Raw genomic sequence first — 25,467 nt, forward strand, 5'->3', positions numbered from 1 at the left:
TAGGTTAGGCCATCGGTGTATAGAATTCGATAAAGTGGGCATCAGCTATTTGGTTTCAACAACCCGGAGAATTTACCATAATTAAAAACGGTGTACAAGGTTTCTTACAGCAAAGTCTAAACTGATAGATGTGCCTTGATAGGAAATAATCGAGCGATTTGTATAAGTTACAGGAAATTACAAACCATTAGGGGGGTCCTCTGAAGGGTTTCACCGAATGACTTCTCTGAGGTCAGAAGGCCATTGTAGGCCTAAATCCATGAATGTATGATATCTAAGTTACATAAAGTTTGCGACGTCTTAACTTAAAATTCAGGTTACTTGACTTATGAAACTGTTAGGTTATGCTAGAAAATAAGATTACTGCAAAACACTAATTTTAGTTTCAACATGGTTCGCATATTGAAAGCAAAGCTACGTAGCATGTCGGCTAATTACCATGATTTAAGTCATATCCAATATGTGTGGAATGATTGTTATAAGAACACAGGATAATTTCTTGAAAGTTGAATGCTCACTTAGTTTATTTCAGGTCTTTAACAGATTATATTACAATGTTTGCAAAATCACGTTTAGTTACAATCACAGGTTACATTAAGATTAATAGTCGCCATTTGCTATTTACAGTTTAGTGATATTTCAAAATGTTACATTAAAATGTAGACACATTCAGTTATATTTCCAGTATCGTGCATATATTTGCACAGAGGGTTAAGTTCTGCAATTACATAAACTTCCAGGCACCTTCTTCACTGTATATATTCAGATAAAGATAGAAGTTTGTTGGGACAAGCAATATTCCACTACATCACTTGTCAGAGAATCTTTTTTTTTTTTTTAAACAAAAACACTTGGCTAATTCATCATCAGGAGATTCAGATTTTCAATGACATTTATCCAGTTTAAGAAAATTATGGTACAAATGGTAGGTAAAGTGTCATTTTTTCGCACTTTTATATATGCATGGCTATATCTCCCTCTCCTTAAGGAACCCCAAGAAACCACCATGAATAAATTAAGCATAAATTAAATGACTAGTAGAACACTTCATTTGTTGTTAGAAAGGAGTTTAAGCATATAGAGCGTTGCTTAGACGTAGCTGAAAATCTTTGTAGAGCAGTTTGCCTCCTAACGGTACACGTTGAACAAACATGTCAATCGTCATCAAACATAGGGCTTTACCATTCATGAGAAAGCGATCGAGGTGGACAGATGGAAGCTTGTGAAGGATAGTCAAGTACTCCAGCCAACGGGCTACATCTTCTCGACTCCATTGTCTAGGATCTACGATAAAGAAAATAAATAGTTTAATTTAAAGATGTAATTATCACGATTAAAAACAGGTATACTAATTGAATTAAAATTTTACATTTCTAAATTTGAACATGGTAATAGCCCGAAACTTCCTCCTAAGCAGATAAAGTATAGTTTTGTGGCCAATGTTTTTGTGCCCATCTGCATCTTTGCGTGGCTTCACGACAGGGGTGAATTCTGCATGCTTGTTACACAAGCTCATTAATTAAAGGAAGTATTATTTGTTAATAAATGCATGCATTTATAAGCATTCCATTTAAGCTCATTTTTGTAGAGAGAAGAAATCTTAAGCTTGCGCGGCAATAATTGAGCTTTGCGTTGTGTATCGAAGGCCGATGCTTGCTCGGTTGTAGGAGCTTCCAGGTCTTCGCTGCAGCACTGATTTCATGCGCTCGCATAGCCATTTCCGCTCCCTTCACGTCGTCTTAAACACAGGCCATACGCAGTGAAAGTAGCTCTATCCAGCCTTTAAAAGTGTGCGTGTTGCTTGGGAAAATTAAGTTACAACCAACTTTTTATGACGATGTTATTGACCAGTTCATAAAGAAGAACCGTAGGGTAGAATTTGTATTCAAGTAGCTAAATTGAAAAAAGATATATCATTTGTAAAATAAAATGTTGTATGATTAAATGTACATAAAAATTTCTAAATATAGTTTTAAATGGTCAGTAATTCTTATTCCGCTAATCAGACTTCAATCACACCTCACTCCCTGAATGATAACAAGAGCAAGCGTGAATTTCAAGACCAGCATGCTTCACGAGACAAATATGTTTGAAGTGGTGGTTTCACAAAATGAACGTCTAAGATTCATTGTGTTCTTTCATATATACGTGTATAAGATTTTGTTCAACCTGGATGAGTCATTTCTATCGACTCGTTTTAGTGTTAATTATCATACAATTTTTTGTAGTACATGGGAAAAAAATAAAAATATCAGTTCTTACATAAGATGAAAAACGCTATTGAGAAAATGCTCTACTGCGGATTTAATTTGTTTGCACAAGGACCACCTTAATAAAAACGTAGGGATGAAAGCATTAAGTTAAGTAATCGCTGTTTTCGAATTTCTTTATTAAAAAAAAAAAAAAAGCTGGTAGCCGACAAAGTTCTTAAAATGCCTAGAGCAAGTCTTTATTCCCTATACTCCAGAAAGGGAATCAACTTTTGTAGTATGCATGTATTCCTGGAATACCTTTCAATATTAAAATTTTTATTCAAAATTTTAAAAATAAAACAAATTAAAATTTGTGTTTATAATAACAACAGGGGTATTAGTGGATGGTTATTTCATATAGAGAAGTTTGCCATGCATTATTCCATAGAGTAAATACCACAGTAAGCTAATCAATCTATTATAGAATAGAATTTTATATAAAAAAAAGGCACCGTTTTGACTAAGAAGGGGAAAGGATTTTCCACCCCCCCCTCCCAAAAAGGCTTTGCCACTTAATGTTGTTATTGGCGTTTCACAGCATTAAGTGAAATTAGGAAGCGGCTGCTTTCAGTGTGCAAATCAGGAATGTGCGAGTTGACTTATTCAGCCGCTAAAATCTTTTTGCCTTTAGTTCTGGAAAAGTAATCAATCATCTTGCACATGCATAATCATTACGTTGTATTCATGGTTTTCCTGAAAACCCTTCGGCTTTTCAAGACCTTTTCCCATTCTCCTCCCTAAAGTTTGAGGTCTTAAGCTCGAAGTGGATTAGGTTCGATTTGTGAAACTTAAAGATACTATTTATTTTCTAGAGAAAAACTATTCCCCCCCCCCCTGCGGAAACCTGAAGAAACAGGCCAGTTCATGAAAGTTTTAAGCTGCAACTCAACGACACCAGACTGGAAAAAGAATCCAATTAGTTATAGTGCAACTAAAGAACTTAGCTATATTAGAACTTTGGAGTTCTTTAGAAAAAATCTAATTGGTTCAGAAATGAATAGAAAGGTCTACAGTTGTCATACTTACGTTAAATATTATGGGAGGTAGAAGGACTGCAAGTAAAAATACCTACAATCTGAATGAAAAAGGATGCGTTTGATCGTAACTAACAACACTAAAGCAATTGTCAAAGAACTATAATCAATGAAATATTAACTATCACTAAGTTAACGCTATTTGAAGCCATTCCTAGAAACATAAGATCTAGAATATTTATATCCAAATTGACGGGCTGGTTTTGAACTTCTCATAATATGAATATCAAGGATTGAGTGGGTTTCTTGGAATTGACCTTGAAAAGGGAGTGGCAGAATGTAAGTACCTGTCGGGCACAAATGCCTAATCTCTCTCTCTCTCTGGCAAAGTATTAAGTTATCAAATTTCAAATCAAACGTTACTTAGTAGGTTCCTGGATTAGAGAGACAGAAAAATTATGCATATTGTATTCACATACAATATATCGCTTTCCCCCTTCGCACTGTGGTATGCGATTGACTGCCCTGGAAATATGGAGTTTAATTGATGCCAAGTATTTTCCAGATTAATGTTTCTTTTTTAACCAATTTTATATTCTTGGTTAAAAGCGATACCTCAAATTTCCCCCATTTCGTGGTTTGTTGATTTATTGGACCTTTGCTGAGGTCATTATTCCTAATCGTAGCAGCAGTGAAATAATTGTCTTGCACATTAATCTTAAATTGTTGCTAGCATTGATGATAGTGCGAATAAAAAAAAAAAAAAAAAAAAAAAGCGTTCCTTCTCAAATCAGAGATAAGCTTTTAATAAATAAGATTCACGCTTTAAAATAGCAAGGAGGAAATATTTCTCTCGGCGAAAATTAAAGTTTGTAATGAATATTAGTAAGAATGATGCACTAATAAAAACAAGCTGGTAAAGCATAGTCTCATTTCCTACAGTACTGATATTTCGAATTAGTCTTCAGTTGCGGAGCATCCTGATGCCACGCGCAAGCTGTTGCACCTGAGACAATAAATCTGCCAATTTAACCTTCGCCACTTGCGCTTCAAGAATCGTGTCGCATGTGTCTATAGTGTGGGTGTGCCACGTCGTATTTTACTATCAAGCGTTCTAGTCAAAGAGTGGCGTGGTGCTATCTTAATTCCATTCGAACCATTTAAGACAGCATTTCTGAGCAATAAAAAAATAGAAACTCTTACGCTTGGAAAAGAAGATCTTTCGGTTCATCTTTCATCCAATTGATAGAAGTCGTCTAATAATAACAACAAAGCTATTAGTTACACTGTAGCTTTTATTAGACTGGCATTGTATTCCTCACTCCCATATTACTTTGCTTTAAAACCAACTGATCAATACATAAATATTCAACCATGATGTTTACATTTTGTAAACATGTACGTATCGTTTTTTTTTTTTTTGACATGCCCTAAAATAATTAAAGTTTTATAATCCGAAACAAAAAACATTTTTCCATTATATATTCCGTCTACCGTCAATGGATTCTTTCGGATCCTTTTCTCGATTACGGAATCTAAAAAAGGATCACCCTTCTCCCATTTGCAGTGCTCAGAATTCAAGAATGTGGAGTTAAAATATTTAGAGATCACTAAACAAATCACCGTACGTTGTTAATTGATGAGGTTGAGTAACCATCGTGAAAAGTGTTCGTACTGATTAATAAAGGCAGGTTAGAATCTAAAAAAGGTTAAGTTAAGAGCTTGGGAAATTTAAATATGATTTTCCTCGAGTTAGTCGTGGAAACACTGTTCTTACTTATTGTAAGACAGTATAAACTTAACACGATCGAGAATTTTAATTCTTCTGAGACAGAAGAAATTTCGGCCCAATTAATTCTTGGGTTGTTCATGAAGCATGCACAAACAAAGGTTTTCCTATTATTGAACAGTTCATATCTATTCTTCGGAATAAACTAATCCAAATCATCAATCACGATTAAAACCCTGGAAGTAACACACCAAGAAGAACGACAGCTGGAAATGTTTGATACAAGGGGATGGGAGAGGGTTGGAGCGATTAAAAGTGAAAAAATTTCCAAGCAAGATTGTTGAGAATAACTTACACAAATCATGAAGAAAAATGACCATAGTCTACATCATTAACAAGTGGTAAAATTAACAAGTGGTAAAGATTTAGCGAAATGTTGCGATTCGTGCATGTTTCTGTATCTGAAATAATTCAGGGTTGCCTAATAAAAGTGGTCTTTCGCAAAATACAGAGAAATAAAGTAACGGCAAATGTCCATTCCTTTAGTGCACTTTAAAGGTCTCGAGAGAAAAAAAAAAAAAAAAAAAAAAAAATTGATCCCGAAGGGAAAGAAGAAAAAAAAATAAAATAATCACCTAAGTGCGAGAGGAAGAGGCTTACCTTTAGGGAGCGACGGTTCTTTAGCTTCAGGTCCTAACAGCTGGCGAGGTTTTAGTACAAGCACAGCTCCGTTATACGTCTCACACCAGGGGTCAGTCGTGACGGGCGGCACTCGCAGATGTAAATGTCTACCCCATGGATCATGGAATGGCAGGACCGTTAATGCGGACACGCCTCGGCAGGGGCAGGCAGGAGACCCCTGAATATATTCTGGTGGACACATTACAGACTCGTCCCTGTAACGGAAAAAAAGCGTTTATTATCTCCGATCTAATTGAAGTTTTCATCAATTCAATGCAGTTAATTATTGTTGCAATATAAATGCAGTAATTCAATAAAATTGTCCCATTCCCTTTTACACTTGCGATTACTATTTACAGTTAGTCATTTATCAAGACTTTGTATTCCTAAAACATATTTTTAAAAGTCCAGACGATGTTGCGACAAGCAGAAGGGCCTTAAGATGTCATATCTAATAACATTCTTAAATGAAGGTACACGATGAATAACACTGATAGCTAAGATATTACATGCAAATATTATGAAGGGGGAAGAAATTGCATTGTGAAGACCTTCCAGTAGCTTATACTCACAGATTCATGAAACGACCGTAAGTCCTTAAGCTGCGAACGACTCACACACGCCAAATCAGGAAAGTTTCTTACGAGCCGAATTTTCGTCTTTATTATGCTGAGTTGTCAGCTCTAACAGGTGTTACTGCGATCTCATGCTAATGTAGTTGTAAAGGTCATGTGGTACATATACGCCTTACGTTTTTACTACATCCTCCTCTTCATCCCTATTGTGCTGAGTTCGAACGCGAACGTAACAACATCGTGAAATTCAATACTGAACGAAACAGACTGAAAAATTACAGTTGGTGCAACGATAAAATACCCCGATTAGGAATGCATTTATTAAAAAATAAATAAATAAACAAACAGATACTCATTGTCACTATGAAGTGATGGACAGTTGGACAAGAATCGTTGGAACGTCTGTTAATATTAAACCAGGTATGACAAAATAAGTAGGGTGAAAGTACCAATTTTAATAATTGAAAAATAATAAAAACTGTGAATAATATTGTTTAAAATGCAGAAATCTCAAGCAAGGGGGGGGGGGTAGTATAAGTGATATCACACGTTTAGGAAGGAGGGGTGTTGTCCTAAAGACCAAACAGCCGAAGATTTCCTTTGGAAATGTTTTGATTTTTCAAATGAACATGAAACATGACAGCCCAAGATTTGCGTATAAGAAACGAAATATTAATTTGTTAAATTTAATCATTTAAAAATCATAAAAAAAAAGGAACAAAATATCTTGGAATCTTTCCGCTCACCACACAACAGTTAAATACAAACATTCTAGTTATTGATTTATTTATGATTTCAAAATGTGCCACTATTCATATTATTATACGTAACCATTAAAGATAAAATTAAAAATAATAATAAGTATTACTAGAACTTTCAAAAAACTGTCTGCATTTTGTTTCTCATTCGTAACCTAACCTTCAGGAGGGAAAGTCTCCGAAGTATCGTCATTATAAACGGAGGTGGCGCATATCTCGAACACTTGATTTTATTTAATTATGAAACCCAAAATAATTAAATTTGTTTCAGCGATTTTTACGACTAATAGCTATCCTTACCAGATAATTCCTCCCTCGTGACATTTGAAGATTCTAGAAGTACAAACTCCTTAACATTTTTTTGGAGGGTAAACATCTTTTTTAATAAAGGCTTATTAAAACTTATTAAATTAGTTTTAACAAAGGATTTTTTCGTTGGATTTCGACCCGAGTTTCGTACCCGGCTATTAAAACATAAAGGGATTTACCATCCCCCTTTCTATCTTTGTTAAAAGTTGTCAGATGAACTGACAACTGAATCGAGCAGTTTCACGTTTGTCTTCTCATTCCCCTCCGCCTAAAAACAGGACGCTTTCGTGCAGTGTCATCCTAAAAATCATTATTTTCTTTTTATTGTATATCGCGTAATATGCTAAAATGTAATAATAGCGTTATGAACTAATTAAACACTGTTTTTTAAAAGAGGAGAACCACCTGAAGAAACGAAAAAAAAAATATTTGGACTTGCAACACTCATCGAATGAAACAGAACATCCTCGAGAATAAGAAATTATCCACTACATGAAATGTGGAAATAAAATCATCGGATGAACACGAACGAAGCAATACCTGGCTAAATTGTATTCGTTCATCATGTGCGACTAATTGAGAACCAGCACATTAAAGTACATATCAGCATACACAATCCCTCATTCTCAAGAAGCCCGAAAGAGGCATTTATGGTGAATTCAGGATGGTCACGTTGCAGATAAACTGACTACACTAATGACTTGCGATAAGACTTGATTGGGGTGTAACGGTGGCCATCACTAATGAAAAATTGGAAAGGGTTCGCAATATTCGCATTTAATTTCGACAAATATCAGCAAAACGCAATCCATACCTCTGTTTGTTTGTAGTCGTCCCAGGAAGCGTCCCAAGTCGATTTCCTTCGGGATACGCGTCGCAGCGCGTTGTTGAAACAGATGCTTCACCGTTGTGCCCGTTAGCCACGCGCGATCGAACGCTAATAACTTATCCCGACATTCGCCAGCTGGGGCTACCGGGGTTTCCAGACAACACCTGCCTGTCTCTTTGTCACGTGGCTTACGAATGACGTGGCCACCCCAAGAAAAAAAAAATGTACACATATAATATATATATTTTCCCTTTTTTTTTTTTTTTTTTTTTTTGCTTGCTTTTATGTAGTAGATTCAAGAAAGAAACTAAAGGAGGTTCGAAGAAAGGAAGAGGGCTGAAGGAGAGTTTTAGGATGTAGACTGCCGGGAGGTACCCCAAGAGCGTGTGTATGGCTTGCTTTCGGCACACCTGCCTCCACGCGCTTTCCATCTGCGCGCCACGCGTCAGCACGTGGTGGGCACCCGGTTCAATAACACAAGTCAGTCGATATATGCTCGCTATAAATTGACATCCGTGTATCTCTCTCTCTCTCTCTCTCTCTGAACGAAATGGAAGGAGAGCTGAGAGTGGTAGGAAAAAGAAACACCTGTTTCCCCTACCACACAATAAGGTGCAGACTTACTACTTTTACTGAGTAAAACCCCTTTTCGGAACACACAGCTTTCTGCCTTGAACTGTTTTGTTCGAATTTGTGGTTGAATTGGCAAAAAATAAAATAAAATAAAAAAAGATGGGAAAGTCCAGAGAGATAAACTTTAATTTAACATCAGTGTTCCCGAGCACATGAATTCTGATTTTCAATGAATTCTTGGGTTACTTCAAAAACCCTCCATGTCATCTTTCAAAGAAATACACCTTTGATTGTCTGATCGAAATACTATTTCTAATTATATGACCAACCCGACGTCCTGTTACCAGTAATTAATAATTAAAATATTGCGTTTCATTTACGAAGTTTTTAATCCGAGTTAGGGGTTTCAAAAATAAATCTTGCATGGTATAATAAAATAAATAATATATTATTACTTTCTGAAGTCATATTGGATTATTTTTCTTTTACTAAAGCACACCTCATATGACACACTAACACGAGACATCAGAGAAATTCATTTACAATTTGTACGTTTTTGGATGCATTTCGAAAATGGGATGTTTTCCGATTATTTACCCTTATATTTAATGACATATAACAGTTAATTAACAATAGATGCATATTTTTGGTTCTAATAAACTCTCTTTCTTTCACACACACACACACACACACACACACACACATTGCAAACATGCAATTCGTATTTTGTATAGATTGTTTCACTTTTTCTTTTATGTGTGAGTTTATCTTGCTTGCTGTACTTCTGAGGTATTAACCAACTTACGTTTCTCATTCATAGCATTTACTATTTGTACAATGAAGACAGATCTATTTTCATAGTTTTAGCAATACATTTAGTTCTTAGGACACTCGCTTCAAAATAAATTTTATCTTGCCCCTTGTTAGAATAGAGGGAAAAGCCACCGAGTTCATTACGAAGATTGTGGTTCAAATGATTGTATTCCTGCTTGACTGCAGAAGCTTAATTTAATTACATTTTATTTTTAGTTTCGACATAACAAGAAATATGTTATTTATTTTTGAACGTTAGATTCCTTTAGCTTACTTTTAATAAAAGGCTACCTTCTTTGATTTTCCTCACTTTTCAATTTCGATATACTCAATCGTTTTTTTTTCCCCCCTTCATCTACAAAACTATTCATCATAATAGTGAGATAGTAATTATTCACATTTGACATCACTTCCGTACCTTATAGAGTTGTGGAGCGAAGTCTACGCTGGAAATAGAAAGGTAGAAGTACAGATTCCTTTTCCACAGAATCAGTAAGACATCACAAACATCCATGTAGGGATTCGAATCCGCAGCCAAGTGAGAGGATGCGCTTTCCGCTTAGCCAACCAAGCAGATAAGTAACAGAATAGTATACACGTGGAGGGGGGGGGGGGACAAAGATCAAATTATAATTTGATCTTTAAATTTTTGCATTAGTTGGAGTTAGTATATTTTTCTCTTTTTTTTTTTTTTTTTCATTTTAATATCGTAAGCTTGTTGATGGTTTATTTTGTAGTGAGTCGGTGGATGGCATGGTATGGATGGTAGATTATGTAGTATAGCGTAAAGTGCCGTCCGCAACGAGCCCTTAGACTCTATGGGGTATCACGTACCACCACTAATAATAAACACGAGCCTCTTTCAGAAAATAAAGACGTCAAAGGAATTTGCTGTCCGATTCCTTTGCCCACAGAGATTTTCTTAATATTTGTATTATGATATTAATTTATTCATTCATTTTGTGCATACAAGTTACTTTTTAAGTGAGTCTAATGTTTTAATTATAATTATAGAGTGTTGAATATGTGAATAGTCGGAAAGCGAACGTCTGAGATTGAGCGCTGCTGGTGTCCTGTACGGTAAGTTGATGCGGGGAACACACAACATCCAATCCTGTACAGTAAGTTGATATAAAAATGTATAACATAATAAGATGTATAACATGTATAAAATGTATAACATAATAAGAGACGTGGTTAGCAGAGTATTAATGTACCCGCTCTCCAACTAATAGGTAGCTGGTTCGAATCCCGCTGTTTGATATTTTCTTTAGTGGGAGATGAAATTCATCGCCTATTGTGGGACCACCGTCCTGATTATTAGAGATTTGAAGTGTTTTGAAAAGTTCCATGTTTGATGTATAAAGAAGAGTTTCCAGACTATGTAAAAATAAAAAAATCAATAAATAGAATAATCAAAATTATTATATAAAGTACTCGTGGGCATGAGACATTAAAAAAACAAACAAACGTACAATCCTGTATAGTAAATGAATATGAGCTAAACACAGCAGGCTAAACTGTGTGAGGAACTGCTGAAGTACAAAGACAGATAAAGTTGATCACTGTAACTGCAGGTTTTGATAGCACCTTATTAACAGGATTGATGCTTAGTATTATTGAGAGTTATTTGTACAGTACTTCATTTTAAAAGAGTAGAGAATTCTTAGTCAATGTAGCATGACTCACTCCAGAATTAGTGGATCTATTTAATTCATCAAATGAACTACAATTAGTTTGAATTCAAATAAATGAAAAGGGTAAGATGAGTAACTTAGGCGTAATCTCCAAAACCTTACTACGTAAGATAAACTAAGGTTGTTTGAGATTAGGCGGAGTAGAAGAAGGAACTATGCAGCAGAGAAGCAACACATGCGTTTGTTCAAGGACAGTAATCTAACTGATTTTAAAATAGGTAACAGTGGTGAATGCATATATTAAATTTTGCAAAAGAATCTGACAAATATTAATTTAAATCTTAATTTTGTTATGTGAATCAGAACTTAAATTGCAACAGATGAGGTTGAATCTTCGGTTAGTGGTTGATAGGAGACTGCTTTCTAATAGATATCAAAGGATGCCTTTAGGGAAGCTCTGTCTTAGAGGGGAAGAATCACTAGTGGAGTCTCACAGGGTCTTTTTCTTGGGTTACTATTTATTAAGGATATATGATAGACTGAGCATGATTTGGAGGGATGTAATGCTTATGATGACGCAAAGGTGGGAAAACTACTAAGAATGATACTGACGCAGTGGCCTTTTGGATGATTTGATTAGATTAATTATGTAGAGAAAATCCGTTCAACGCAGATAAATGCAAGGTTTATAGGCAACTGAAGTTCAAGGGCAATATTTCAGAAGTAATAAAGATAGCACTAAGAAGTGTCGTACTTACACTGTACAAGGTTAAGATTAAGCCATATCTAGAGCGGGACCGCTCTGTAAAGATCTGGTGGAGATAAGGAAGCTTTGGAAAAGGTATAGAGACGAGTAATAAAAGTGGCATTGGGATAGTTTTGAAGAGAGATGAGGGAATGCAATAAATAAGAGGAGATGGGCGATATGATTGAGACATAAGTTATTGAGAGAAGCTTATCAAAGATATATCGTAGATACTTTTCTCGGGTGAAGGAGAAGGGAGGGAGGACAGGTAAGACAAAAGGCTGGCATTAGAAATTGTATAAAGGGATGATGAAAAAGGAAAGTGAAAGTCGATTTTTGGCATCGAAAGTAGTGAATAAGTGAGAGCTCTTACCCGAAGGGAGAAGCGAGTGTAGAGATGAATAAGTTCAAGATGAAGTATAAGATATTGCATCGGAGGCGACTCCACGGATGCCTTGTATTTCATCATCATCATATTCAGTAGACGTATTATTATCGAAAACTGGTGAGAATAAAACGTAAGAAAGGAACGTCAACGTAGAATCGACCCGTATTATTTATTTCTATTATTCATTCATTAGGCGTTCGTTTATTGCAATAGTCGCAAAATTCTTCTCCCAACCGCTAAAGTTTGATGCTCTGAATCCCACCCCTTTTACTATTGCTATATTTTATACAAATTATGAAAAGTAATTTTGGATTATTTTTAATTTCATTGAAGCTTATTTCATATAACACATCAGTAAGAGACAAAATCCGAGAAATGCACTTACAATTTCTAATGTTTGGATAATAATTCAAAACTGGGATGTTAACTGAATGTTTGCCTTATAACAAGCGTGTGCGGGTAACCATCTACTTCTCTTTCCCACGCTGCAAAAAACAAGTCGTCCGTGTAATTTTTATGCCTTCGTTTTTTACGCTTATAAGACACGAAAGCAATCGCATTTTTTATGTACTTCGTATTCATGAACTGACTGATGGATATCGAAATATAAGATGTTCTTACCGAAACCCATCGTCCAAATATGATTTTGCACAGTATAAGTGAAGTGGAATTTCGTAATGTTACATAACAACTGCATGTTCTTGAACTGTAGATAATGCTTCAAATTTGTACGTTCCATTTTAAGAATCTTTTCCTTTCTTGTTCTCGGACCTGTTGATTTTAATTTAGAGTAAATTTCATTATCTTTTACTTCTACTCACAAAATTCGAGCTTTTTATTCAAAGATTTTTATATTTTACTACATTTATTTTTTGAATTGTCTGCTTCTTTTACAAGTAAGACTAATTAAATTTCAATTCGGTGATTTTCCCCTCTCTTACCGATATTTCTTTTAATTCTAAAGTTTTAATTCTAAGACACTATGCTTTATCAACCATAACGCCTTACTGCAGAAATCTTAAATAAGCTTGCAAAGCGGAACATTTTTTTTTTTTTTTTAACTGCAGGAGGGTTTAGGTTGTGCCAAACTCCTCCTTGTAAAACTTTTCACCTAGTTCGGTGACGCTTACGGAACAGAACAAGAATCATTAAGCGTGACTATAACGGAGTGTTTCTCGTGTATACCATGCACCACTGTAATGACATCCAAACAAGAAACATCTGGATGTTTGTGTACGATTTCCTTTATCTTAATTGGTACGATTTCCGGACTGCCACTTGTTAGTGATCTGTTGTAAGAAATCTTCACGAGTTTCTTTTCGGACATGAATTCATTCCATTGTTAGTATGTATGCACTCTGTGGGGGAGAGAAAAAAGGCAAAAATTCCAGGATGTGGAGATTAATATCGATGAAATGGCTGATTATGAAATATATTCTCTGAGTTCTAGATTAGGCAACAAGAAATAACAGTTTTTAGTATACCTAAATAGAGCTCAGAATCTCATAAATATCTCTGTTGTGTTCGAGAGAGAGAACATTGTAAGCAGTTATCGGCCTATAGCTACATTCTCAGTAATGAACGAAGTTTCACATGCTTTCTGTTTGTATGAGAAAATGTAAAGACATCGCTGCTTAACGGTTTTATCAACCTAATCAATGCAAAAAAAAAAAAAAAATGCTCTAGTTATTTTTAGAAACCTGTTACAAGCATTCGATACTCCTATTTAATAAATATCCAAATATTTAGTTTGGATAACTTTCAGCAAAGTTACAAATCATCTAATTAAAAGTTCACGAATCTTCTGTTAGATAAGTTAGCAAATATCAGAATACGTAGGTCTATACTGGCAGTTTACAAATTAAATCTGGACGAACAGAACATATTTCATGTATAGAATGACACTTCAGTGGAAAGTTTCCGGTAATCCATGGAGTCTCGCAAGGTGTGGTTCTCTCCTCTGACAGGCAGAATCTTTCAATATGCAGATGATGCAGCCGTGGTATCCATGCACAACGATGTATGCTCTGTAATCATGAAACACAACTTTAATTTGATCTGGATTACTACAGCGTCATAAACTAAATTCTGATGATGCTAATATCCAGAGACCCAACTCATCGAAATCAAACTCTAATCCAGCATCAGTCTTTCGGCTATTTAAGACATAAAACCAATAAAACTAAGCGTATTGTATAAACCTGCGGGGGAAAAGAAGTATCAAATGTAACATACTTTGGACTTACTTCGATGCAGATCTGAACTATAGATGATCACATAAACTATGAACAAAACAAACTCTGGATAACAGCAGCCAAACTATAAAGTTTAAGAAAGCCTTAATAGCGACTGGTTGGCACAGTGGATATCCCATTCTCCAACGAACAGGCTTGATTTGAATGGCATGGATATTTATACATGCCAAAATCGTCTGCAACCACCCTGTTTTTTGAAGGTTTCAAGTAGCTTGAAAAAAATACCATATTTTATCTGTAAATCAGGATTACCGAGTTATCTAACTGCTAATCCATGTGCGGTACGACAAAAATGTACGAGAAATATATACATCCTCTCATGAGATTCACACAAAAACAGAAAAAAAAAAAAAAAGCGAACGCAAATATAATTATGACAAAAGTTATTCGAAGCTTTTATAACAGCACGTGATCAACAAAGTACTGTGATATGGGAAACCATGGCTTATATACAGCGCTGGAAATTACAAAGATTCCTTTATTCATACATATATGATGGCGTATACACTTATTTTATTACATACTAAATTAGGAGCATATAAGAAGTTAAAAAAAAAAGGCTAAAATATTATCAAAACTGAAAGCAAACCAAAAAGTAGTAAATTAAGTCGTAAGTCATTTTCAAATATGCTTATCACAAACTTCGAACATGTCTCAAGCAATCTGACTAAAGCAAATACAGTAAACCCTCGATTTACAGACCTCGATTTAACGGACAAAATTTCCGGTCTGTATGTCACATGTGAAAATTAACACTCTGTTAATTTTAAAATGCTTTTAACCAAGATTTGCTTATAATTAAATTAACAGGTCATTTTTTTTTTTTTAATTTCCTGTTATTTTTAACAAATTTTGGCGAATAGGCTATGATATGTTGGAAAAACAGTGTAGTAATTTAGCCGACATAAATGAGTCACCACTCATAAAACATGTTCGGCGAATGATTAGCACGTGATCACACCAATCGCGCTGTAATTGGTTTTTTTGTCGCGTGGCGTGACTTTCTGCGGCAGTTTTATTACATACAGTTTCTCAAGTTTGGGGAGTTAATTATTAAAAAAAAAGTTAAAAAGTTAAAAAAACGATAGTTTTTTTTCAAAGCAGGATTACCTAAACCAAGCGCCTCATCATCGAACATTAACTTATCTAAAAGTGTGAAAATTGTGTATAAAACAATTTTTTTGTTATTACAGTGCTAATATTGATAAAATTGCAGTATAATGTTACAGCTATTTTTATTTTAAAAATTCGCGATTTAACGGACACCCCCTTATTAGTCCGTTAAATCGAGGGTTTACTGTACTAACGAGTAGTGCGAAACTTCACGATGAAGTACGATGATCAATTCCATGATAATAAATATTTTGTGAATTTAGAAAAGCGTACCGGTGTAATCCGGTATATGCTTCAAATTAATTTAATTTAGTTTGACATTAATTTCTTTTGATTAATAAATTTAATTAAATATTATATTATTAATAAAATCTTATATAAAAATTCTAACTTTTTAAAATTTAATTTAAGATATTTATTATACGTATGTAAATACTCAACACCATTTAATAAAGACTTGAACTTTTATTTAAATATTTATTTAAGTACATGTAAATAATTGTCTCGTGTTTTTATCCGACACGAACTTTGGGAATTCTATTGTCGACTTAATATGATGCTTTTTCAAACCTCTTCCGATCCTCAAAAAACAGAGTGGTGATGAAGTTTATTGTTCTATTCTCTGTTATATTGTTGTATTAGGGGTTCTTCCCCTGGCGCCCAACCCCACGTGTTCCGGACCGGTAGGCCCGTTCTCCTTGAATTCTGATGACTCGAATTTCGAAGACTCGAAAGGGGTCCCCTCCGGCACCTACGGCGCCCAACCCCCGAGTTCCGGATTGGTAGGCCGGTTCTCCCCTGAGTTTCAAATAACTTGAAAAAAAACGTGAGAGAAAAACGTTACACAAAAAGGCTTATCATTTTATATTATAGGGTAGATTACTGTTCTCTGGCTGGTTTGCTTTTGTTTTGAGGCATAAAAAATCCGGATTTCCGCAATGAAAATCCTAATTACTATCTACATAAGAAACAGGCTCACCACCATTGGTTGAAAAAAAAAAATCCATTATAAAGGTTCCTCGAGGGATGGGATAGATCTAATTGAACTATCCTTAACCAGAAACGAGCAAGGGATATCTATAACTTAATGGTTACGTCGTTTAATACTGTAGGGAACTGAAATAAAGTTCACGTCGTTGGGTCGAAGCTGAGTGATAACTGATGAAATTCACCAGACAGCAGAGAACTTAGTAAATGCCGCTGATCACGCGAATTTCGATAGCGGCATTTGCAAAGGTTCCAGAGATGAAAAGACTGACAACTCTGACCGGCACCGTTTCCATCACCAAGCAAATAAAGTACGTCAAACTGTCCTCCCTAGTCGGTAATGACAAGTCACGCGATGTCCTCCCTCCCAGGGTGGACTTCTGTTTCTGAAAAATAAGGATAAATACTTTAAACAGACGCTTCCCACTCCCAAGTCATTACCCAGAATCCCGTGCGTCTTCCATCGATCAAGATCATCCTGTCAGACGCGGTTTCGGTAAACCTTTAACTCAGCACGTGGCCACGAGATGGATAAGTTGCCAGGAGATGCAGGGAACGGACAGCTGCCTCGCGCTGAAAGAAACGACACGATCTCCCGCTACTTTCAGCCTTTCGTTTGACAGAATCGCCATTTGAATCCCTCCTTTGTCCTCGCTCTCCAACTTCCTGCCATTTGGGATGTTTACCGTGTTCCGTCACGGTTTGGAAAGATAGGGATGGAGATGGGGGGAGAGGGAGGAAACACCGCCCAGGACGATATTTTGATTATGTCTTCTAACTAGGAAGGCCTCGTTTAAATATTCGATTATAAAGCCGATACGACCACGTAGTTTGCGATATACAGAAAGACAACGCTGTATACTTTTCGAAGTGTTATCGAAATCCGGCTTAGAAATCGTTCCTTCTAAAATGTTATTCTTTTGCTATTCAGTAAACAGAGCAGCCGAACATTGTAACACTAATATTTAATATTATTTTTACATTCAAAGATAAAATTATTGCGGCATGCTAAATTTCAAGCCGATCGCGAAGTTAATTTCTCTTGTTTTTTTTGGGCATTTATTCGACGCAATAATTGCCTATTGTTTTAACTGTGGTTATTCAGTGCTAAAATGACCTCTCATTAATTCATCCATCCTTAACTTTGAACTGTAACATATTTTGGTTACGAGATCCATCTAAACGGCATGTACCAAATAATGGCTAACTATAAAAAACTATTCAGAGCATCGATTTGTAGGTGAGTAAAAATTAGATAAAATATGTAATGAGTTCATCTGAACATTCATTTGTTTGCTTTTGTTATCACTTGGACATCATAGAATAAAGTACCACCTGGGGATCGTGTAATTTTTTAAAAAGATATTTATCTAAAATTAGTGACAGATCTAGAGGAGGGAAAGCAGATAATAGGCAAGATGTTCTACTGTTAGTTGCTTGATTTTGAAAGGCGGCCTTCTGTTTGTTATTTACTTGCAAAAATCTTGTTCAATTGTCTCAAATTTTCACAAGAGAGACTTTTAAGAAATTTAAGTTACTTTAATCGCAAAAAATATAATTTGCCAAAATAGTAATTAAAAAAAACCCCTCTATGCTTGAATTGGATAAATACAGCAATGTAATTTCTCTCCATTCTAATTAATCGTGAACTTGTCCCTATATCATTATGAAACTTGACGTATGCGAGATGATATTTACGGCACTTCACCAACGTACAAGGACCTTCATTCTGTCTGTATCGATTCTCATTAGGTTCAGTGTGTAACTGGGCAATCGGTTAAGAAGAGAAAACGAGTGCATTGACGCTTTTCTTGAGTAGTTGCATACGATGAAGGAGGCTGCTCCAGATGCAGAGGTGGATGGAATAGAGGGGAAAAAATGACAAAAATTACGTTGTTCGTTAGTTATGAATTTATTGTGAATCGATGTATTTGAAAGAGGATATAATATGCCGTGATTTGGAAAGAAAGAAACTCTAGCAAATGAGACAGTAAACAATCAAACTCCGATTTCATTTTCATCTGAAGGGACGTTTTTTGTAGAAGGAAAACACTAATTTGGGATTTTTCATTCCACTTGATCTCGCAATGGAATGGGGGGGGGGGGCTCTCGAGCGTCCACTCTGAGTAGACTTCAAGCCAAGCAATCCACCACACTTAACCGATTTTCATGCACTTCAGATAAAATATGATGATTAGTTATAAAATGTTGAAAAATTCATATTCGTAGGCAAGCAAGACAACAACAGGTCAAATTCTTCTGTTTTTGAACTGCAGTGCGTAAAAAAAAAAGAAAAATTAAATAAATAAAAACCATAGTAAGTTTTTTTTTGATTCTGTAAGTTGGACTAGTTGGCAATTTTCCTTATTGTTATTTTTAGCTTGTTGTTATCCAAACGACAAACGTATCAAATTAAATTAATTTTTTAAATGTTAATCATAGTATAAAAGTTAAAGTTCATAAGTACGGAAAATTATATTATCATAGTTAAAATTTAAAGCACATAACCTTCGTACTCACGAAAATGTCTTGCTTATTTAAATAAAATAAATAAATAAAAATAGAGTATTAAAACATTTCTACTAAATTTTGGTAGATTTCTGATGACAGTAAAATTCTATCGCTATTTGATAGCAGTAATAGATAGATAACAGCTAAAATAGGTAGATAATAGCAAAAATTAATTTAAAAGAATTTAAAACACCATCTTAGTAAAATCAAAACCCATAATAGGTATGCGAGGGGGGGGTGCTGAAAAGTTACGATAATCACCATGAACTTACACATTATTGTACGTAATCCCCCAAGAAGTGCTATACGCTGTTGCATCATTTGCAATCCTCTGAGAAAAAAGTCTTTTCCTTATTACAAACCAGTCAGCTGTTCTAGTTGTTTATCAAAAAAATTTAGCTCCCCCTCGTATAAGGGGTGTAACATATGGTTTCTTTTCGAATTTTATTTATTGGCAGAAATCTATACCTTTGCTCTGAAGCACTATGATTAAATTTTAATACTAAAACACTGCCTTTAAAACTTGAAATCAATTACAGTGAACACAATTAGAGTGAGAAAATGGGGTTACTGAAATGATATCAAACAGGAGTGCATTCGTTGCGAGGATGATATAGCAACCTCTAGGTAATCATTAATCGTAAAAAAAGTTATTCTTCCAAAAGCTACTTCCAAAGCTCTTCCAAAAGCTACATAAAATGTGTATGCTTATAAAATGTGCATATTTCGTTTTTCTTATTTTTGCCAATTTCATTTAAAAAGCAACCGATTTATTATTTTCACTCTGCATTTCACAGATAAAATGCAAGTGGGATCGTTAAGAGAAGCAAAAGGTATATTGCAGAATATGTAATGGATTATAGCGTGTAATGACGTTGAAATTCGAAAGATATGCAATATTGCAAAATGCTGAAAATGCACTCATCTAAATTCTGCTTGGCTATCCCCCAATAAATAATTTCTGAATATAATTTCAAACTCAGAGAGAGAGAGAGAGCCAGATCGTCTCTCTCTCTCTCTCTCTCGCACTTGCTTTTATGTTCTAATAACTGTAAGTGAATAGCAGTTGTTGACTGAATTATTCAGACGTTACGAATGATAGAAAACAAGAATGCTAACTCTTGGACTTCCAACAAATCGACTTCCTGCATAAGAAATCTTCAGTCTGTTTTCACACATGCGTCTAATAATAAATCTGACAGTTACATCTTAAACATATCATTAGCGTGGAATCATTTTCTCCTTTATTGATCAAAGCGCATAATTTAATGACATTTAACTTTTGATTTTTTGATCCTTTTCCTGTTGAGCTAACCTCCTGTGTTTTTTCCTTCTCTCTTTTTATACACTCGTTCCTTATTTCCTTTTCCTGAAATGGGCTGGACACTGAATGCAAGGGAAGGCTTCTTCTATTATCTTTCCCCTACTTCCGCGAACTTCGATGTTATGTATCTGACAAAAGCATCCGCCTATAACCGCCATTTCCTTTTGCTAACTTCTTCCCATGTCTTTGTCTTGGGAGGAACTGCCGAAGCCCATCTAAAATTACCTAATAGTTAAACCACTTCCTTCCTTCCTCCCTCCGTTATCAAAGATGAATAACAACAATAGCAACACTTGTCTGGAGAGGAATGCCATACATAAAAAAATCCCCTTTTAAGGTAACACTAACGCTGTGATGAATTAATTATAACAAGCATGGAATCATCATATGGCATAATAGGAAGAAAAGTAAACTTCGTACACATCCTCTTTCTAATCAGCAGTGACATAAGTAGGAAATTAACATGCGGTACAGGAAATCTACGCACCGACGCAGTTTTATCGATGATGTGAAATCTCGCATCTCTACAGGGAAAAATAATAATCATACTTCACTTTCATCATTGCACTCAGCTTTGGTGAGGTCACACTTGAATGTTGTGTGCGGGTACGGAGATCCCATTAAGGAAGGATATCGATTTGCTAGAGGGTACAAAGAAGAGCGACAGCAGTAATAATCAGAACTGGGGATATTGCTTATGACGAACGTTGGAGGTTTCTGGGTTGCGATTATTAGAGGCAAGATATTTTCATTCGGCTACATTAAAGAATAAACGATATTAAGCTGGAAATATTTTTGAGAGTGGAAGACCAATATAGAAGATTTTATTTATTTATTTTTTTTTTGAGTCAAGATAAATATTATTGAGTTATTAATGAAAGGCATTATAAAGTATGTGCCAGGCAAGATTCAGCTTTGTTGTTTAGCGCACTTCTTCAGCCGAAGATGGAATTATTTTAGGAAGAAGTTTACTGAAAATAAGTGAATCAAATAGCAGATATTGTAATGTATTTTGAAGTTTGTAGGGTTCCTAGATAAAATTCAAGGTCTTAATCAACGAGATTAAGAAATATAAACACCTTAGTACAATAATATTTTAATATTTGCCAAATATTTCAGTCTGAAACTAACAGACTATCCTCAGTGGCTTGATAGGAACAGTTTTTACAAGGTGGAATACAAACAATTGAGCATTCAAAAGTAGAACGAGCCGCGTGATGTTACATTGCTAAGCACTAAAGAAGAGGTAAATTTCATCAGCATGATGAATAAATTATAGGTATTAATTCACAATTTCATATAACAATCTTAATTTATAAATTCAATTAAAGATAACATTAGACTAATGTAAGAATTAAAGGTCTCAATTAAAAAAAATAATGTGTTATCCGGCTTAAAGTTTCCCATATTTTTGACAAGGATAGGCAATCATTTCGATTCAAGTTAGGGCGTTGAAGTAAGGCCTTGGCACTCTCTTTGAATAGGCGTTCGAATTTATAGCGACATCTGTGTAGAAAGCGAGTTTTGGACCAGAGAATGTTGTGGCTTGTCTCTATCACGTGCTGCGCCAATCGGATTTATTTGAAGAATGTACGGTTGATGTTTTTGTATTCTTTTTTCTATAGAGTGTCCAGTTTGTCCAAAATACGACAGATTGCAGTTACAAGGAACTTGATATACACCAGGCAGAGAGAGACATAGTTGAGCGTTTATCTTTAGAAGATGGGAAATATGTGGATCCTTCTCAAAAATATGGGAAAGTTTAATCCAGATAACACACTAGATTTAAAAAAAAAAAATTTTATTTGAGACCTTCTAATTCCTATATTAGTCTAATGTTATTTTTAATTGAATTTATAAATTAAGATTGTTATATGAAATTGTGAATTAATACCTATAATTTATTCATCACCCTGATGAAATTTACCTCTTCTTTAGTGCTTAGCAATGTAACATCACACGGCTCGTTCTACTTTTGAATGATCAACTGTTGGTATTCCACCTTGTAAAAACTGTTCCTATCAAGCCACTGAGGATAGTCTGTTAATTTCGGACTGAAATATTTGGCAAATGTTAAAATATTCTTGTGCTAACGTGTTTATATTTCTTAATTTGATGTCACAAGTGTCTCTCAAGAATAGCGGAACGAGATACTAAAAGAAATCGTAAAGAACAGAGCAAAAATTTAAAAATATTGAACAAAAAATATTAAAAAGTGAAATAAATGAGTTAAAAATACGTCGAGATAATAAGATATGCCGAGAAATTGGCGGAAATTCAATTTAGAGATTTTAGCTTTTTAAACTAAGCTTCGAGTGCTTTCTCCCTTTCTGCGTAACATCCCAATCTGTATTTTACTTTTCGACTATTAAATTACACAAACTAGGTATGTTCCTATAATACTTAATGGAATATAATTTAAAATTGCATGCTTAGGAATGATGCACTATAGTTAGCTCATTTCTTTATTAAGAATTAATAAATAAGTTTACTCCATTTTTTAAAAATTATTTCTTTGTCTTGGTATAGCCTCATTTTTCACTAGTTTCTGTCTTTATTGTGCATGCAATACTTATTTGATACTTAAAAAGTACTTATTTGATGCAGTACTTATTTGATACTTAAATACTCAAAATTTCCTATCCCACCTTTGGACTTTATTCCATAAACCGTATATAGTATTCAAAAGATAAGCAGCAGTCCACCACCCTAAAAAAATAAAATAATAATAACATGAGGGCCATTGAGTACTTATTTAAGAACCTGTTTTCGCAATGTTGCGCTGGTGCTACATCGCATTAGGAGGTGTAATTTTAAGACTGTAATAATTTATACCACAAGTGCTCAACTGGTCACACAGATTTCAAATGTCCATACTATGATTTTAAAAAAGTTCGTGCACGTGGTAGCTGGTAAGCTTCATGAATTCTATAATTAAAGGAGTCAGTCGGGGAAGTGAGGGGTTGCAGAGTATTAGCCGGTCAACTAATATGATAAACCTGTCCGATCCGCAGATTGCTAATTAAATATTTTAGGACCGTCAAGGAGGGCTTTAAGGTTCAGTGTTGAATTGGGGTTGAAAAAGTAATGATTATACTAATTATATTGCACCACCACAAGTGGGCTTTTCTTTATGGGTACCCAACACTCATAAAGCGGGATTTGGCAATGCGGGATTTCGCAAAATGACTGCGTAGGTGAAGAGGTGAGACATTTTGTTAGCATGTGACACTTCCGTTGGGGTCATCTTCATGTTATGGGAGAAATTTCAATGACCGTCTTTCATGAAAAAAGAATGGGTCATAAACCTTTGGGATGCGTCCTACTTCGCAGAACAAAGCACGAAATGCGTTTGCACTTGCCTATTACGTACGTGACGCACACACATGCGACGCTTCTCCAAATCTGAAAACTTTTCTTTATGCTTCAACTCACTCGAAACAGTCATCACAGCAAATTACGAAATCCCCGAAGCCTTTCTAAGTTCGACGTGGTGATAACATGTGTGTGCACTAAGACGTTGTTTCCTGTCATCGCCAATGATGGCTTGCGATATTTGCAATTGGTATAGCTGAGGATCTTTCTCGTTCGTCGCACTGATTGCAGAATATCGAGTTTAAAACGAACATAAACTGCTGATTTTTGCTGAACCTCGTTCTCGTATTTTAATTGTTTCGTCGTCCACATACTATCCGCTACTTTTTTTTAAAAAAAACAAAACATGATTCACACAATATCCTGTTTGAACAAAGTTTTAATGTCATTCGTCATCGGAATATCTGCCAGAATGTTTCCTTAGCACACCGTATGAGGTTTTTTTTTTTTTTTTTTTTTTTTTGCCGAACTCATGCTTCTGTGCTATTTTTGCACGACTAAATGTCATAACATTATTTACACTGCATCACCATGAACTAATGAACAATTGCAAATTTTAGGTTTCTATCAATCTCTTGGCACCTCCACTTGATTATGCTTTCATACTATGAACTTGGAAAGCTGCAATTATTTACGAAGAATTCAGCGTGTCACAATTATCATCTAACAATTACATGACTATAAATATAACATGTAATTATACCTTTTATTAGTAGTATCAGTATGAGTTCATTGGGTCTGAAAAAATCTTGCTGAAATTAACAATCCGAATGTTTTAATGAGAATGTGTGTGTAAGATATGCTTACTTAAAAAACATTAAAATTTCTATGGATGTCTACGTACACATATATACAGTATAGTTACATTTAAAGCAGTGAGTGCTGTCGTGTTTTCAAATACAAGTCGTGGCCTAGTACATGTGCTATTTGCTATCTTGCACATCCATTATCCCCCCCCCCCCCATAATTTATATATTGATTCTGTTTGAGCTGGAATACTTTATTTCTTACCAAAAACTGTTCAGGCAATGTTGGTCTCTCAAATAGTAAACCACTGTCTCTGCAAAAGAACAAGTCTGTTTATACGGCTTCTTGAGTTTACAATGATCCCTTTCTCTCTATTCTTTTTCAATTTCTTTTTAATCAGCGACCTTACTACAGCGTGCTATACATGCCGATGATTTTGTATGTGCATGCAAATAAATAATACATTCTTGTCAGCATTTTAAAGAAAATTTCATCAAAAAGTCCTCTCTTTTCTTCCCAGGATTGTGCACCTTATAGTTTTGGTTTTCTCTGTGTTGATCTAGCCAATCACCAGCCTTCAACAACGCTTAGTTAATTACATTCCCAACACTTAATTGCTATATTTGTTTTCATCATCATTTTGCTTATAATTTTTCTTTCTTATTTCTTACATTTAGGAAGTGTCAGTTCCTTCAAATGTTGATTCTTTTCACACACCTCTGTATTTGTGAGGGTCTTCTCTACATGTTTTATTTAGAGTAGTTGTGCTAGCACGCATACTGGGGTATGCATGCATATATATATAGGACCGGCGGAAGCGGGTATGTAAAGCATGCGGTGCATGCGGGCGCCGCCGCCAGGGAAAGGTTCATAAGTTCATTTTCAAGAAACA

The 25,467-nt window shown here is 35.1% G+C and overlaps 1 protein-coding gene across 2 annotated transcripts in view; it reads right to left on the reverse strand.

The window, feature by feature from the left end:
• Positions 1 to 507: 507 nt before the first annotated feature.
• The window catches only part of edl (ETS-domain lacking), a 29,883-nt gene continuing 4,923 nt past the window's right edge, over positions 508 to 25,467 (reverse strand). Inside the window, exons 1-3 of one of the 2 annotated variants that reach the window (XM_090406436.1) lie at positions 6,209 to 6,320; positions 5,616 to 5,851; positions 508 to 1,284 (exon numbers count right to left, since the gene is read on the reverse strand). In XM_090406436.1, coding sequence (XP_090262562.1) covers positions 1,070 to 1,284; positions 5,616 to 5,851; positions 6,209 to 6,216 — 459 coding nt within the window. In that variant the 5' untranslated portion in view covers positions 6,217 to 6,320 and the 3' untranslated portion in view covers positions 508 to 1,069. Of the gene's footprint in view, positions 1,285 to 5,615; positions 5,852 to 6,208; positions 6,321 to 25,467 lie in introns of those variants that run through there. The other variant, XM_090406434.1, reaches the window with a different exon arrangement.

Source organism: Typopeltis vanoorti, chromosome 16, assembly GCF_054136105.1.
Source record: "Typopeltis vanoorti isolate ZY-2024b chromosome 16, IOZ_Tvanoo_1.0, whole genome shotgun sequence".
Lineage (NCBI taxonomy): Eukaryota > Metazoa > Arthropoda > Arachnida > Uropygi > Thelyphonidae > Typopeltis > Typopeltis vanoorti.